The sequence below is a fragment of the Entelurus aequoreus genome, linkage group LG03, assembly GCF_033978785.1.
Source record: "Entelurus aequoreus isolate RoL-2023_Sb linkage group LG03, RoL_Eaeq_v1.1, whole genome shotgun sequence".
In the NCBI taxonomy this organism is placed as follows: Eukaryota; Metazoa; Chordata; class Actinopteri; order Syngnathiformes; family Syngnathidae; genus Entelurus; species Entelurus aequoreus.
In genome coordinates this window covers 20,847,637-20,865,511 of record NC_084733.1, presented here as the reverse complement: position 1 = coordinate 20,865,511, position 17,875 = coordinate 20,847,637, and the positions used below count along the sequence as shown (strand labels likewise).

Here is a 17,875-nt window from a genome sequence, read left to right as displayed (position 1 = left end):
TCCGCAATCGTCACACACACGTCAGCAGTCGTCACACACGTCAACCAATAAGAATTCGGCGGGGGCGGGTCATGGCAGAAGTGCATTGTGCGTCATGGCAGAAGTGCATTGTGGGTCATGGGATGCTAACTGCTGCTACGTCCGTAGCTATTAAAATGGATTATTTCAACATTGGGGGTAACTTATAAAAACTGAGAAGGGCTGAACTAAAATGGCAGCGAAAAGGAAATCATATACTGCAGATTACAAGCCAGACGTAGTGAAATACGCAGCAGAGAACGGCGATCGAGCAGCAGAAAGAAAGGAAGCGGTGCATACCAGAGTGGACACCGGGGGGGAAGATTTCATCGGATTTAGCGATCGGGAGTGACAGATTGTTTGGTAAACGTATAGCATGTTCTATGTTATAGTTATTTGAATGACTCTTGCCATGATGTGTTGCGTTAACATACCAGGCACGTTCTCAGTTGGTTATTTGTGCGTCATATGGCGTACACTTATTCAGCCTGTTGTTTACTATTCTTTATTTATTGTAAATTGCCTTTCAAATGTCTATTCTTGGTGTTGGATTTTATCAAATAAATTTCCCCCAAAAATGCGACTTATACTCCAGTGCGACGTATATATGTTTTTTTCCTTCTTTATTGTGCATTTTCGGCCGGTGCGACGTATACTCCGGAGCGACTTATAGTCCGAAAAATACGGTATACATAAATATATGATATGATATATATATATATATATATATATATATATATATATATATATATATATATATATATATATATATATATATATATATATATATATATATATATATATATATATATATATATATATATATATATATATATATATATATATATATATAATATATGTATCATATATCATATATATTATATATAATATACAATATATAATACATAATTTTAACATATATGTATGTATATATATATATATATATGTATATATACATACATATATGTATATATATATATACATACATATATGTATATATACATACATATATGTATGTGTATATATATATACATACATACATGTATGTGTGTGTGTATGTATGTATGTATGTATATATATATATATAAATAAATAAAAAAAATACAGTTAATTTTTTTTTTAAAGAATGTCAGGGAAACACTACTGAGCTGGAACCTATGTCAGATGACTGGTTGGAAAAATGCTGGTCACCGGTCAATTACAGGACGCATATAGACATTTACACCTGACCTCACAATTTTACATCTTCAATTAGCTTATTGTGCATTACTGTGGGAGAAGAGGGGTGTACCTGGTGTTATTTTAATCTTAAACGTGCCAGAAACAAATGTGTGAGTAACTTTTGTTTTGTGCCATTGTGTTGGTTTCAAAAATTGTCATTGGCTCTTCACCCTTGTTGCAAATCTAATCCATCCTCAGTTGGCCTTCAGCCACGCAGGCAAACCGGCCAGGTTGCATTTCAACACAAAAATTCCAAATGGGGCACAATTTTCCACGCCCACTTTGAGCTGCTTTAGCTGGGATAAACAAGATAATACAGTCGTGTTCACTCGTCTTCCGTGCTTGTACTCCTCTTCTCACACCAGGGCATGAAGAGCGTACGGTTGAACATGAGAAAGATGGGCCCTCTGAAGGTTGCCCATCTCAATGGCCTGTCGGTGTCGAGGCACCCTGCACAGAGCGATGTGAAGGACGAGCCCGAACAAGCCTCCAATGATGAGAAGGTAGGGACAGCTTCGCCAAGCTGAAACATTTACACGTGCGTCTAGATGCATGTTACAGACTTTATAATGCTAGCTGATTGGGATTCAAGGAAACAAGATACCGAAAGATGTTGGACTCATTAGTCTTAGGTTAGTAAAAGCTCAGTAAAGTTAAGCACTAGGTAGTCTAAGGGGATCCAAATGAGGACATGCTGCACTTAGCTACGTATCGACTCTAAACAGTGTCCTGGTCTTGTTTTCCAGTGTAAAGACCTGGAGCGACACATGGAGATGGGCGAGTTGCTGAAAGAGTACGAGAGCGTCCCCAAGTCTCGCCCGTCTGGGGAGTGCACCGTCGCCCAGATGCCGGAAAGCGCCGACAAGAACCGCTTTCAGGATGTGCTGCCATACGACGACACGCGCGTGGAGCTGGTCCCCACCAAGGAAAACAACACTGGCTACATTAATGCATCGCACATTAAAGTAAGTGACCACCCACCCACTGGCCACATCATTAGGTTGACTCGCCCAAATGATAAAAAAAGAGAGGACCTAAAATGGAACCTTGAGAAACACCACTAGCAGAACTAAAGACGCTGAACAAGTGGTTACTGACTGCATCTGAAGTAAAAAAGCTACAGCAACACCTTAGTTACCGGTACATAAATCACACATTGAAAAAAAATGTAACTGGCAAAAAATTTGGGCTGGACGATTGTGGCGAAAATAATAATCACGATTATTTTTTATTTATTTTGTATTCACGATTACACGATCATTTATTAATTTTAAACATGAGTATTTATTGTACCACCAAAACTCAACTTTAAATACAGTAAAAAAAAACTGGATATAAATTAGTAATTAATAAACCACAACAAGTAAAATAAAAATAGCAATACAAAAAACAATACATTTCAGTTTTTCCGTTGTAATTGTTTTTAATTCCGTTTTTGACCTTTTACACTTATTTTACCAATATAGCATGTATGTTTAATAAATTGTTTGCTAGATAAATGCAAAAAGCATCATTTACTGGATCAAAACATCTGTGGACACTTTTGACCAGTATTTTAAGTATTAAATATTTTAAGTGTAAATGGGGATAGGTTGATTGGCCCTAGTTTGTGAATGTGAGTGTGAATGTTGTCTGTCTATTAGTGTTGGCCCTGCGATGAGGTGGCGAATTGTCCAGGGTGTACCCCGCCTTCCGCCCAAACGCAACTGAGATAGGCTCCAGCACCCCCCACGACCCCCAAAGGGATAAGCGGTAGAAAATGGATGGATGGATGTATCAATAAGTTCGTTAAGTACATTATTGTTGTGTAAGATACTTATTTTGTTAGTGTAATCAGACCAGATGTGGCGCAACACGCTATTGTTGTGAAGGGGAGGAAGTGTGCTGTGCTGTTGTCTCACCTTGACGAGTAAAGAGGCGACTCACGTGACTCTCAAGCTGCTACTGCTGTTGTGTCTGTACATTACATCGATGATGTCGTTCACAACAACACCAGCAGATGAGATGCGTTGTGTGTTTATGGATTGCTCTTGCTAGCTTTGGCTTTGGGTTTAATCGCTGTTTCAAGTGACCGTCTCGACATTGTTTAGTTTATGTGTCGGGGATGAATGTGCATTATCGGACACCCTCAATAAATGTTCCCTCTCCTCACAATGACAACAATTGTCTTACATTTATGTAAATTTCTCTGATATTCTGTGTTTAACAGCGGATTCCGTTTGATTGTCCAATTATGGGACTCTGTCGGCGGTCACGTAAATGCGGAAATCATATGACTTACTTATTTTGTTAAGTGTTGAGTTGAGTTTGAGTTTATTTCGAACATGCAAGCATACAACATGATACATCACAATTTCCAGTTTCTCTTTTCAACATGTTCGAAAAGGAGTAGGAAGAAGCAGAGCTTATTTAATCCTACCCATTTTCTTTTTCATAACAGTTGCTAAAACTTTTGTTCACTTCCTGTTCTCAATTTATTCACAATATACCGTATTTTTCGGACTATAAGTCAGTTTTTTTCATAGTTTGGCCGGGTGTGCGACTTATACTCAGGAGCGATTTATGTTATTTACTATTTACTAATTATTAACACATTACCGTAAAATATCAAATAATATTATTTAGCTCATTCACGTAAGAGACTAGACGTATAAGATTTCATGGGCTTTCGCGATTAGGAGTGACAGATTATTTGGTAAACATATAGCATGTTCTATATGTTATAGTTATTTGAATGACTCTTACCATAATATGTTACGTTAACATACCAGGCACGTTCTCAGTTGGTTATTTATGCGTCATATAACGTACACTTATTCAGCCTGTTGTTCACTATTTTTTATTTATTTTAAATTGCCTTTCAAATGTCTATTCTTGGTGTTGGGTTTTATCAAATACATTTCCCCCAAAAATGCGACTTAGACTTCAGTGCGACTTATATATGTTTTTTTCCTTCTTTATTATGCATTTTCGGCCGGTGCGACTTATACTCCGGAGCGACTTATACTCCGAAAAATACGGTACTCCATAAGTAATCACAATACAAATAAATAAATAATACTCGGTGAAGTAAGTTACATTTCATATAGTGAGATGAGTAAGATTATTTTGAAAATGGATGGATTAAATAAATTCAGAATGTTTATCATGGTTCTTCTTCTTTGTACTTTATAAACACTTTAAGTGTAGTAATTATTGATTAGGCATACTAGCGTTATCACAAATAAAAGGTAGCAACCATAGGGACATCCCAAAGTTCGAGTAGACTATTTGGGTTTTCCTCTTTTTTTCACTCATTCTGTTTCACCATCACAAGCTCCGGAGAAACTATGACAAATACGGCATGGTTTTGGATACTTGCACCTGATAAAGTGTGCAATGAGCGTTATCAGCAAGAAGACATCTCACAAGTGTCCAGACAACAATGCATGACATGCTGCGACTCCCACACGGGTGTCTGAAAGTTTGCTGCGGGACTGGTTTTTCCGACACATTGCAGCAAGTAATGTTGTGTTTGTCTTTTAAAAAAGGGTGTCTTTGTCTCCCCAGTTGAATGTTGGAGGACACGAGTGGAACTACATCGCCACCCAGGGGCCCCTTGTCAACACATGCCAGGACTTCTGGCAGATGGTGTGGGAGCAGGGTGTCACCATCATCGCCATGGTCACGGCCGAAGAGGTCAGTTGACGTTTCTGTAGCCCCTTTCACACAGCCTGTCAGAGCCGGCTTTTTTTCCCCTTTTAAACTGGGTTTCCGCTCTGTAAAAATGGCACCAACTTAAAATGGAGGAACAAAGTCTCAGGGAAATTTTCTGAAAGTCTTTCACGGAGAAAACCAGCAAGTCTGACATTCAACAAACAATAATCCCAGCCACAGCAGGATATTGCTGTTAACGTGTGATGACATTCGCATCTGGCGTGACGTATAAGATACTTACCGAACAGAAGCCAGTGTCAGGTGTTGTATGCCTCATCCTTGTTGACAGCACTGTGGAATAACACACACACACACACACACACACACACACACACACACACACACACACACACACACACACACACACACACACACACACACACACACAGGCCGTGTTCCGCCTCTGTTGCTTCTGTGTGACGAGATCATGTGAGATTAAAACATGATAATATTTCTCGTTTAGAAAACAGCTTCTTCCAGGGTAGAAGGCAGTTGGATGTTTTAGTTGTTTTCATCAAATAGAAGCGTAATCTGTCTGGCCGTGTGCGACAGATTAGAACTGCACATTGAGCGCGTTGGGCATAGACATCTTATAAGTAGACACAGCATTGGCTTCTGTGATGCGAGAAATTCGGCCGCCATCTTGAAGTGGTGATGAGGAGCCGGCGAGCAGCCTACACTGACAGTTGACAGGTAGAAAACAAAGATGCCGGGCTGGTGTTCAGCGTTTTCCCGCTCAAATGAGCGGATTGTTGAAAATAGGAATCGGGGGATTACTTTTCACTAGTAAGAGTTAACATTAACGTGTACTATTGGTTGTATTTTGTGAAAAGAATATTACCACAGAGTTGAGAAGGAGCAAAGATCTGCAATAGTACTGAAATCGTAGCCGCTAGCTTGTCTATGAAATTAATTAAATTTAAAAATGTCATACTTGAATAACATTAAGTTGAAATAATTGATGAAGATAAAGATTGTAAAAGCCAACAGGGGTAAAAGTTGGGACCACAGTCCAGATTGTGTAGGGGGGTAATATATGTTAGCTAACTAGACAATCAGATGGACAGTGGCTATACAGTATTATACAAGTCTAAATTTAGTCTAGCTTTTCCAACCCAATTTTGTGTAGCCCAACTTCGTGAACTGTGTGGGACTTTTTATCCAAAGCGACATACATAAAAAATACATATAAAACAATCACTGCAAACATTATCATTTAAGGGAAGAATGTAATACAAAATATCAATACAAAGTGTCAAGACAATAAACTCTCTGCTGCTGCAACAACAGAGATACAGTCTATAGGTCCCTAAGATGTATAGATATCTAATGTATTCATACATTGTTTATGTAGGATATACACATGTATATATAACCTAATCATATTGTTTCTTCAATTTAAAAATAGTTGACTGTTTTTTTCCTCCCTTCTCTGGGATTATATTCCCAGTTTTGATCTCGGACGTCTAGTCACTTATAGCATATAAGAATATTCTATTACTGTTAAGCAAACTATGAATAATAAAACATGTGTCCTTTATCATAGCTACACGTATGACAAAAAAACGCGTGAAAATCGGTGGTATTCAGTGAGGTAAGATGAATTAAATGCGCTGACAGTTCATTGCTCCTGCCAAATGAATAGCACTGAGTGGAGCGGATCACCACTCCAAGATGGCGGCCCAGCGTCTCGTCAGCGCCAGTAGGCCGTAGCGGTCGATGCTGCGTACCCTTATAAGATGTCTGGCTTTGAGCACACTACAAACCGAGAGCTAGCAAACAGGGCTAGTCGCGGCCGCAAGCTATACGGTCAATTAGGGTTGCACAATATACAATAAAAATAATGTACATTTGGCCGACAATAGCGGTTTTGATACTAGCGTTAATTTGTGATGTCGCATGTTCATGACACAATCCAGCTGTGTCCCGCAAATTTAAATGCAACAAGCGAATGAATGCTTCCTCAATTCAATGTGGTGTCCTTGCTAGCGAGCTAGAGGCTATTGTCCTTCCACAGTACAAAGCCACTTCTAAATCACTAATCCTTGCCTCCATGGCGACAAATAAACTACATTTCTTACAAGTGTCCCTGGAGGATGAGGAATAGCTGAACATGCTACACTACACACCGTAGGAGGATATGCTAAACATGCTACACTACACACCATAGGAGGATATCCTAACCGCTAACTGGAAGCGAGGCCTCTCGCATGTAAACAAAGGTGGGTGGATCGATACAAATAGACTAACTATATCAAGTATGAAATCATTACGTTCCGCATGTTTAGCATCCCTGGTCTAGAGTGTTGTCAGCATGTCTGCAATGTTGACGTCATTTTAATACATCCCAGATATACCTGCGGACAGCCATCTATAAAATGTGCAAATACGAAGAGGACTGTGGCGGCTACTAAGGAGGGAAACTCTAACCGGAGTAACATGCTCACCTCTTTCGTCAGGGACTTTGAGGGACAGAAGTAGAGTCTAAACAAGAGTACAGTCTGTAATAACACCATACACAAATGCTATATTTGTTGCTAGTTGTTGTTAATTTTAAAAAAAGTAAATACAAGTCTCAAGACACTTGAAAAAATCTCAATAAAGTACATTGTACAGTAAGCAGCAACAATAAAAAATATGGCAAAACGATAAAAATATATAACTAATTAATAACAGATTTGTTTTTAAATTTATGTATACATTTTTTGAGTCTTTTTAAACAAATATCATAGGAAATTTTGCAAATCAATCAATGACTGATGGTATCTTGGCAGTCTAGGGCAGAGGTCCCCCAAACTTTTTTGCACCAGGGACCGGTTTAATGTAGGCATTATTTTCACGGACCGGCCTTCCACGTTTGGCAGATAAATTTAGCAAATAAGTGCATGAAAAAACTCACCGTAACATTCAATTAGTGGGAGCCCCTGGCCTTTTCCTTTTGCAAAAAAAAACTCTCCGTAGACTTTAGTTTTTTGCTCATTTTTGCTAGTAGTAGGCTTTGTTTCGGCTTTAGTATCTGATGGGTTATAGGTGATATATCACATTCAAGGACACGAGCATGGGTATACAGCAGTGGTTCTTAACCTTGTGTTGTCAGCATGTCTGCAATGTAGACGTCATTTTAATACATCCCAGATATACCTGCGGACAGCCATCTATAAAATGTGCAAATACGAAGAGGACTGTGGCGGCTACTAAGGAGGGAAACTCTAACCGGAGTAACATGCTCACCTCTTTCGTCAGGGACTTTGAGGGACAGAAGTAGAGTCTAAACAAGAGTACAGTCTGTAATAACACCATACACAAATGCTAGATTTGTTGCTAGTTGTTGTTAATTTAAAAAAAAACTAAATAAAAGTCTCAAGACACTTGAAAAAATCTCAATAAAGTACATTGTACAGTAAGCAGCAACAATAAAAAATATGGCAAAACGATAAAAATATATAACTAATAACAGATTTGTTTTTAAATGTATGTATACATTTTTTGAGTCTTTTTAAACAAATATCATAGGAAATTTTGCAAATCACTCAATGACTGATGGTATCTTGGCAGTCTAAGGCAGGGGTCCCCCAACCTTTTTTGCACCAGGGACCGGTTTAATGTAGGCATTATTTTCACGGACCGGCCTTCCACGTTTGGCAGATAAATTTAGCAAATAAGTGCATGAAAAAACTCACCGTAACATTCAATTAGTGGGAGCCCCTGGCCTTTTCCTTTTGCAAAAAAAAACTCTCCGTAGACTTTAGTTTTTTGCTCATTTTTGTTAGTAGTAGGCTTTGTTTCGGCTTTAGTATCTGATGGGTTATAGGTGATATATCACATTCAAGGACACGAGCATGGGTATACAGCAGTGGTTCTTAACCTTGTTGGAGGTACCGAACCCCACCAGTTTCACATGCGCATTCACCGAACCCTTCTTTAGTGAAAAATAACACTTTTTTTTTTTTTCAAATTCAAGACAAAGTTATGTTTTTTTACTGGTGGACAAAATGAACCGTGCATGAACATCACCTTGTTCAAAGAACAAAACCAACACAGTGCATGAACTCACAACAAATTACACACCTGCAAATCAGATGGAAAATTAGAGGGAACATTGTTTGGGGGTATCCATAATACGCCAATAGGGAGAAGTTTTTATTTACACGATGAGTCGGGTGTGTCTTGACCTCCACGGTGGAGGCTCCGCCAAACCCCTGAGGCTGACTCACCGAACCCCTAGGGTTCGATCTAACCCAGGTTAAGAACCACTGGTATACAGTACAAGAAAGATAGAAATACTTGGCATTAGATCCAATAAATATCTGTTGATTACTATTTCCATTCTAAAATGTATGTATTCATATTTTGTGCAATATTTCATACGTAGTCAGCTTTTTGGTCCAATTTTGCATGCGTAAGTACATCCGTTATTGCTAAATACTTATGTAATAGGACGATGTGCAATAATACCAGCACTTTAACTTACTAGGCCAAAGGAGATGTGTATTTTTTTCCTTCAGCACAATTATTATATGCAACAATTTAGCACTTCTCCATCTGCCTTATGCACTTTAACTACTATGGTCACTTTGTTCCTGATCTGCCCTGATCTTAGGTCATCAACCTGCCACGGACTGCAGATGGAACCTAGCTTTTGTCTACGATTTGGCACCTTTACATTTTACACGTTTATTAATGTGCATTGTCCCATGTAACAAAGATGTAACAAATGTAGCAAATGGCGACTTCGTATCAGGAGTTTTATAATACCGTATTTTTCGGACTATAAGTCACAGTTTTTTTCATAGTTTGGCAGGGGGTGGTGCGACTTATACTCAGGAGCGACTTATGTGTGAAACACATTACCGTAAAATATCAAATAATATTATTTAGCTCATTCACGTAAGAGACTAGACATATAAGATTTCATGGGATTTAGCGATTAGGAGTGACAGATTGTTTGGTAAACGTATAGCATGTTCTATATGTTATAGTTATTTGAATGACTCTTACCATAATATGTTACGTTAACATACCAGGCATGTTCTCAGTTGGTTATTTATGCGTCATATAACGTACACTTATTCAGCCTGTTGTTCACTATTCTTTATTTATTTTAAATTGCCTTTCAAATGTCTATTCTTGGTGTTGGGTTTTATCAAATAAATTTCCCAAAAAAATGCGACTTATACTCCAGTGTGACTTATATATGTTTTTTTCCTTCTTTGTTATGCATTTTCGGCCGGTGGGACTTATACTCCGGAGCGACTTATACTCCGAAAAATACGGCAATTAAAAGTCTCAAGACACTTGAAAAAATCTCAATAAAGTACATTATACAATAAGCAGCAACACTTAAAAATATGGCAAAAATTATAAAAATATATTCATACTAATTAATAATAACAGATTTGTTTTTAAATGTATGTATCCATTTTTTGAGACTTTTTAAACAAATATAGCAAATTTTGCAAATCACTCTATGACTGATGTGACCACGCCCCCATCGCCACAGGTATGTTGGCAGTCTAGGGGAAACCCTTGTCCATACTTGCCAACCTTGAGACCTCCAATATCGGGAGGTGGGGGGTAGGGGGTGGGGGGTGGTTGGGGGCGGGGGGCGTGGTTGGGGGTGTGGTTATTTACATCTAGAATTCACCAACTCCAGTATTTCATATATATTTCATATATATATATATATATATATATATATATATATATATATATATATATATATATATACATATATATATATATATATATGTATATATGTATATATGTATGAAATACTTGACTTTCAGTGAATTCTAGCTATATATATACCGTAATTTCCGGACTATAAGCCGCACCAGCTAAATTTAGGGGAAAATACAGATTGCTCCATATATAAGCCGCACCCGACTATAAGCCGCAGGGTTTTGATGTGTAATTACCGTAGTATATAGGGGTTCCTGCTACCACGGAGGGGATTGTCGGGACAGAGATGACTGTTTGGGAACGCAAAGCGTCCCATTTATTAACAATAAATCTTTCAATCATTCAATCAAACTTTCACATCTTTGACATGGCGAACAGCATTCGTGCAGAGTACAAATAATACAGCGGTGCAAAGTAATACAAAGTGCTCGCCTGTACGTTATCAAAATAACCAGCCTACCGGTATATGAAAAGTCAGTCTTTAATCATTGTGTCATCGTCTTCCTCCTGCGTACTAAAACCACCGAAATCCTCTTTGTCGTTGTCGGAGAAGAACAGGCCGTAAATAAGCCGCACCCTTGTATAAGCCGCAGGGACCAGAACAAGGGGAAAAAGTAGCGTCTTATAGTCCGGAAATTACGGTATATATATATATTTATTTATTTTATTTACATAAAAGAAATACTTGAATTTCAGTGTTCCGGTGGCTGTCCATTAGATGGCAGTATTGTCCTGTTTAACTTCTCCGTTCATGATGAGTATATCGTTTCGGCCACCGTGTTCAATGGAGAAGTCTGTTCTACATATTTACAGGCAACATACACCTTCCCCTTCGAACTGTCCTGGATGAACTGAAATTATTGTTTCCATTCGTTTGAATTTGTTAGGCAAGCTGTTTATATTGTGGGAAAGCGGACGTGAGAACAGGCTGTCCCCACTCAGTCTCAGGTCCGCATTGAGCTGGAGGGGGCGTGGCCTCCAGCTCCGGCTGAATACCGGGAGTTTGTCGGGAGAAAATCTCTGCCGGGAGGTTGTCGGGAGAGGCGCTGAATACCGGGATTCTCCCGCTAAAAACGGGAGGGTTGGCAAGTATGACCTTGTCAGAGCATTCAACTCCTGTCCTTTTTTTTATAGGATTTTTTATATGTAAGAAAAATCTTCAAGTTACCAGTAAACGTATCTCCATTGAAAATGACTGGGCAATATACCACATTTCTCAACCGATTCGAACTGTTCACATTGTCCACACACTCTGGACATTCAAGCCAGTATATTTCCGGTTCCTAAAATTCCCAGATTACCTGGAAATACCAGGAATGATCCCCACTTGAAAATGAATGGTCCAATTTTCAAAGTGGTGGCACGATTCCCACATTGCTCACTTGATTTGAACCGTTCCACCATCCACACACTCCACTCATCCTGGACATTCAAGCCAACATGTTTCCCAGATCCGAAAAAAATTCCCTCATTACCAGGAAGGTTTCCCCATTGAAAATGAATGGGCGATATACAAACTTCTACATATCCCACTTTTCTCAACGGATTTGAATGGTTCCAAAGTCAAAAGGCTCCTGGCGCTTTTTGCTCAACTGCTAGCATGCTAACGTTAGCATTTTAACATTAATTAGCATGTTTACTTTTTTAGCCAATTTTGCCATCCCACACCTCACAGCCATAACTTAGTATGTGACATACTGTATGCTAACTTTTTTTTGCCATTTTGGCGTGTGTACAACTTACAGTCAATAAACTTGGTACGTGACATATGCCAACTTAAAGAAGTTGAAAAACTAATTTGGGTGTTACCATTTAGTGGTCAATTGTACGGAATATGTACTAATAAAAGTCTCAATCAATCAATCAAAAAACAGCGTTTCAGTTTAGCTTGCGCATTTTCGTGGCTTGCGCCCACACAGTATTCACAAAATATGATTTTGTGAATACTGTCGTTGAGGCTTGTGCAGCCCTTTGAGACACTTGTGAATTAGGGCTATTTAAATATACTTTGATTGATTTATAGTTTTGTTTACCTTTTATAATTTGTATTTTAGGTTTTATTTGTGGCAATATGTTAAAACAGTTAAGCTAAAGTTATAAAGGACTTCTGAATGTACCTGCATTGTTTTGTGACGCAGCCAAATGAAAAAATGTTTTATTGTTTAGTCATACATAGTAGTGTCATAGTAGTTTTCTTAATAACATAGACGCTGTCAGGAATTCTGGCCCCATGGAGAAAAAAAACCTGCCAGTCAGGGAGGGGCCCTTTGAATTGTCTCAACTCTACCACTATACAAGACACCCCTGCTGGAAATTAATGTTAAAATCTTGTCTCGTGGACTCAATATCTTGTATCGCCTCGTGAAATGAGTGTTTATGCCTTTATACAAAACAGCAACACACTTAGCTGTGTATAAAAAGGAACAGGCAAATAAATTCTGGATTTACTGTTAGCACTATTTTGTGGGATATCTACGTTTAAAAAAAAAAAGTTGTGTTTCTTTGTCATTAAATCCTGGTAAACTGCAGGAGAGTGGCAGAGAAAAGAGCTTCCGCTACTGGCCACGGCTGGGCTCCCGACACAACCCGGTGACCTATGGCCGCTTCAAGATTACCACACGCTTCCGCACGGAGTCGGGCTGCTACGCCACGACGGGCCTGAAGATCAGACACCAGCTGACGAACCAGGAAAGAACGGTGTGGCACCTGCAGTACACCGACTGGCCCGACCACGGCTGTCCTGAGAACCTGAAAGGTTTCCTCAGTGAGTTGGACGGATTTTTCTTTGGACAATCCTAGAACTCGATTGCTGATGTTCCACTCTGGTCTTAACAGCCTACCTGGACGAGATCCAGTCTGTGAGGAGACACACCAACAGCACCAGCGACGTGAAGACTAACCTACCCGTGCTGGTGCACTGCACCGCCGGAGTGGGCCGCAGCGGCGTGGTCATCCTGTCCGAGATCATGATTGCCTGTCAGGAGCACAACAAGGTAACCTGACTGCACATTCTACAAAGTCTAGCACCCTTCTTGATCTGCTTTTATTTCAGTCCTAGTCCCGCTGTCTAGTGCGCAGGTGTCACGTAATTTAATATGGCCTGCTAAAGCCTTGAAATATACATCAATAAAGACAGAATAAAGTATGTATTGCAAGCAATTGCATACCTTTTAAACTTTAATATTATATATAAATGCAAAAAATATTGTACATTTCAAACATTTCTTTTTTTTGTTAAAATCAAAAACAATTTCTCCTTGACTTATGGTTTTAGAGCAGTAGTTCTTAACCTTGTTGGAGGTACCAAACCCCACCAGTTTCAAATGCGCATTCACCGAACACTTCTTTAGTGAAAAATAAAATGTTGTTTTTTTTCAAATTCAAGACAAAGTTATATGTTTTTGGTAACACTTTAGTATGGGGAACATATTCTAAGTAACAAAGACTTAATTTAGAGTTATTTGGTTAGGGTTAGAGGGTTAGGCTTATAATAAGGCCATGCCGAATAAGGCATTAATAAGTACTTAATAATGACTAGTTAAGAGCCAATATGTTACTAATGTGCATGTTAATAAGCAACTAATTAATGGTGAATATGTTCCCCATACTAAAGTGTTACCATTTTTTATTACTGGTGCACAAAATGAACCAAGTATGAACATCACCTTGTTCAAAGAACAAAACCAACACAGTGCATAAACTCACTGCAAATCAGTCTGACTTCTGCTGTTGCCGTATCCGTAATATGCCGATAGGGAGAAGTTTTTATTTACACGATGAGTTGGGTGTGTCTTAACCTCCGCCGAACCCCTGAGCTCACTGAACCCCTAGGGTTCGATCGAACCCAGGTTAAGAACCACTGTTTTAGGGCAAGTTACCCATCAAATTGTACACTTTAAACGTGACTATATATTATCCTCGGTGGCAAGGCCCCGGGGGTGGATGAGATCCGCCTGGAGTTCCTTAAGGCTCTGGATGCTGTGGGGATGTCTTGGTTGACAAGACTCTGCAGCATCGCGTGGACTTCGGGGACAGTACCTCTGGATTGTCACGGTGGCGGTTTCTCTCTTTAAGAAGGGGAACCGGAGAGTGTGTTCCAACTATCGTGGGATCACACTCCTCAGCCTTCCCGGTAAGGTCTATTCAGGTGCACTGGAGAGGAGGCCACGCCGGATAGTCGAACCTCGGATTCAGGAGGAACGGTGTGGTTTTCGTCCTGGTCGTGGAACTGTGGACCAGCTCTATACTCTCGGCAGGGTCCTTGAGGGTGCATGGGAGTTTTCCCAACCAGTCTACATGTGCTTTGTGGACTTGGAGAAGGCATTCGACCGTGTCCCTCGGGAAGTCCTGTGGAGAGTGCTCGGAGAGAATGGGGTATCGGACTGTCTGATTGTGGGGGTCCGCTTCCTGTACGATCAGTGTCAGAGCTTGGTCCGCATTGCCGGCATTACGTACAACAAAAAACGTAAACAACAATAAAACTTATAATTGACGGATAGATCTGAAGTTGATCTTGAGACTATTGTGGTAAAAGTTTAAAAAAAATGTTGGATTTATTTTTTTAAACTTTACTGAGCAGTACCCTTTTGGATCCCCAATAATTTTAGTGGGACTTTTTTTTAAATTAAAATCAATGTTATGAGTTATTGACCCTTTTAAGACTCCAATTATTATATAATCTCAAATATTCCACTTTAAAATTTTATTGGGGTAAAATATTGCATATTGTTTTTTTCCATAAAAAAAACACGGTTTTCCTTGACAAAAATGGCATACAACTTAAATCTTTAAAAGCGTTATATTGACAGATAGACCTAATGTTGATCTAGAGATTTAAACCTTCAATAATAATAATAATACTAAATAATGACACATTTGTAATGTTTTTTTTGACCAAAACCTTTTGGAGTCCCCGGGATCAAGTCTGAGTGGAGGCCTGAATGTATCTTTTTTATACATATATTGTATTGGTTTTTAAAATAAAAAATATCAAAATGGCCCCCGCTTGCTTTGATTTATCAGTGTGCGGCCTTCAGTGGAAAAAGTTTGGACACCCCTGCCTTAGACCATCGCCTGAAACCTGGAAGTGCCTCTAAGTCACGTGATTGCAACCCAGCAATTATGGTGTCTTACTTTATATTGCTATAAAAACAAACACCAAATCTTTGAACATTTAACTTTTCTGTATTTAGGCTATTCAAATGTCCCCCTAATATATTTTACAAGACCACATTGAACACATAATGTAACGGACCTTCGTCAAATGCTCATAATGAGTAATCATGAGCATCTGACAGAGGTCATTAATTATTCAATAATTATTAGAAGTTGATTGTGTCAAAATACAATTCAAGGCAGCTGCTAAATGGGTGGCTACTGGAGCACAGTCTGGCAGTGATGGGTGTGAAACACTGTCACACCATTGCTTTACAATTAACTGGGGACTTTTTTATTTGTATTTTTAATGAACTGGCATTTGTCCATATGACTGCAAACGCCTACCAGCCGCCATTGGTAGTTTCGTATTAAAAAGTTTAGGCCCCAGTTCTGTTGCTCCTTTATCCTGGCCTCCTTCCCAACAGACCGTATTTTTCGGACTATAAGTCGCAGTTTTTTTCATAGTTTGGCCGGGGGAGCGACTTATGTGTGAAATTATTAACACATTACCGTAAAATATCAAATATTATTTAGCTCATTCACGTAAGAGACTAGACGTATAAGATTTCATGGGATTTAGCGATTAGGAGTGACAGATTGTTTGGTAAACGTATAGCATGTTCTATATGTTATAGTTATTTGAATGACTCTTACCATAATATGTTACGTTAACATACCAGGCACGTTCTCAGTTGGTTATTTATGCGTCATATAACGTACACTTATTCAGCCTGTTCACTATTCTTTATTTATTTGAAATTGCCTTTCAAATGTCTATTCTTGGTGTTGGGTTTTATCAAATACATTTCCCCAAAAAATGCGACTTATATATGTTTTTCCCCTTCTTTAATATTCATTTTCGGCCGGAGCGACTTATACTCCAGAGTGACTTATACTCCAAAAAATACGGTAATTGCAATGAGGAAGAACGGACCCTGGTGTAGGCCATACCATTTTTAAGAAGGGGTCATTGCAATTATTCAAATGTGCGACCCGAGAGGGAGGGACAAGCAGTAGAAAATGGATGGATGGATGTATATTGTATGTGTTGTAATTTGGGTTAATTCGTATAAATATATACTAGTTCAGTGTATGCATAATCAATCATGTTGTCATAGAGGCTACTGGGGTCAATGTGTGGGCCCACATTCATTACCCGTCCTCCCTGCCCCTAGTATAGTGTAAACACACTAATCAGACTCGGGTGCTTTTGTTTCAGGCGCTGGAGGTCAGGAGCGCCCTGCTAAAGCTGCGCAACCAGAGGATGATGATGGTCCAGACCTTGTCCCAGTACAACTTCATCTACAAGGTGCTGATTCAGTACCTCCAGAACTCCCGCCTCATCTGACACCCCCAACAGCAGCTGCCATGTGGTCCAATGTGTAGGCTTGGTGCCAAAAAAACCCTACAAAGCGCCCACTGCAAAAATGTGCTATTGGCTGCACAGAGTGAAGGAGCTCTACTTCTTAACAGTATTATTGTGTTTTTACGTCAAACGTTGCTTAATAAAAGCACTTTTGCTGTGCATATTGACACATATTGTCAATATGCAGCAATACAATCAATCTTATTATGGACAATTCATTTGACCAAGATGATTCAACATTATTGATGACGAAAACATGAAGTAACAGAAGGTTTCGATTCAAGTGTTTTTAGTGATGTGTGCATGTGTAAATGCAATGATTGGATTGTTGTGTGAAAACCACTGTCAGGAAGTCAGTGGTAAATGAAGGCAAACGTGATCATTTTATATGCCTTTTTTCAACTTGAAAGGTCTTATTTAAATGAATGAATGAATATACATATATAATCTCCAGTGCCTGCTTACTGGATTTGTTTTGCAGTGCAAGTGACCAGTTGTATTTTTTTTTTGGTAAATCAGATTTAGTTGCATGCCTGTATTGTTTCATTTTAAAATCCCTACTGAATTTGTTTTTTTCCCCCTAAACAGTAGTTTTTGTGTGAAAAAAGCACAAGCGATTTACTTTTTGTCTATGTACATACAGATTGTTGTTGATAATGTACACAATGTAAAACTGCTGTGTGAATGGTTTCTTGTACAAACTGTATAAAATATCTATTGAGCAACACTGGTGTG

General features: G+C 39.0%; 1 protein-coding gene across 4 annotated transcripts in view; it reads left to right on the top strand.

The window, feature by feature from the left end:
* ptpn21 (protein tyrosine phosphatase non-receptor type 21) overlaps positions 1 to 17,865 on the top strand; it is a 43,336-nt gene extending 25,471 nt beyond the window's left edge. For all 4 annotated transcript variants that reach the window (XM_062041442.1, XM_062041441.1, XM_062041444.1 and 1 more), the window contains 6 exons: positions 1,605 to 1,742; positions 1,986 to 2,204; positions 4,789 to 4,917; positions 13,147 to 13,381; positions 13,453 to 13,610; positions 16,994 to 17,865. In XM_062041442.1, the coding sequence (XP_061897426.1) occupies positions 1,605 to 1,742; positions 1,986 to 2,204; positions 4,789 to 4,917; positions 13,147 to 13,381; positions 13,453 to 13,610; positions 16,994 to 17,122 (1,008 nt within the window). In that variant the 3' untranslated portion in view covers positions 17,123 to 17,865. The remainder of the gene's footprint in view (positions 1 to 1,604; positions 1,743 to 1,985; positions 2,205 to 4,788; positions 4,918 to 13,146; positions 13,382 to 13,452; positions 13,611 to 16,993) is intronic.
* Positions 17,866 to 17,875: the final 10 nt, after the last annotated feature.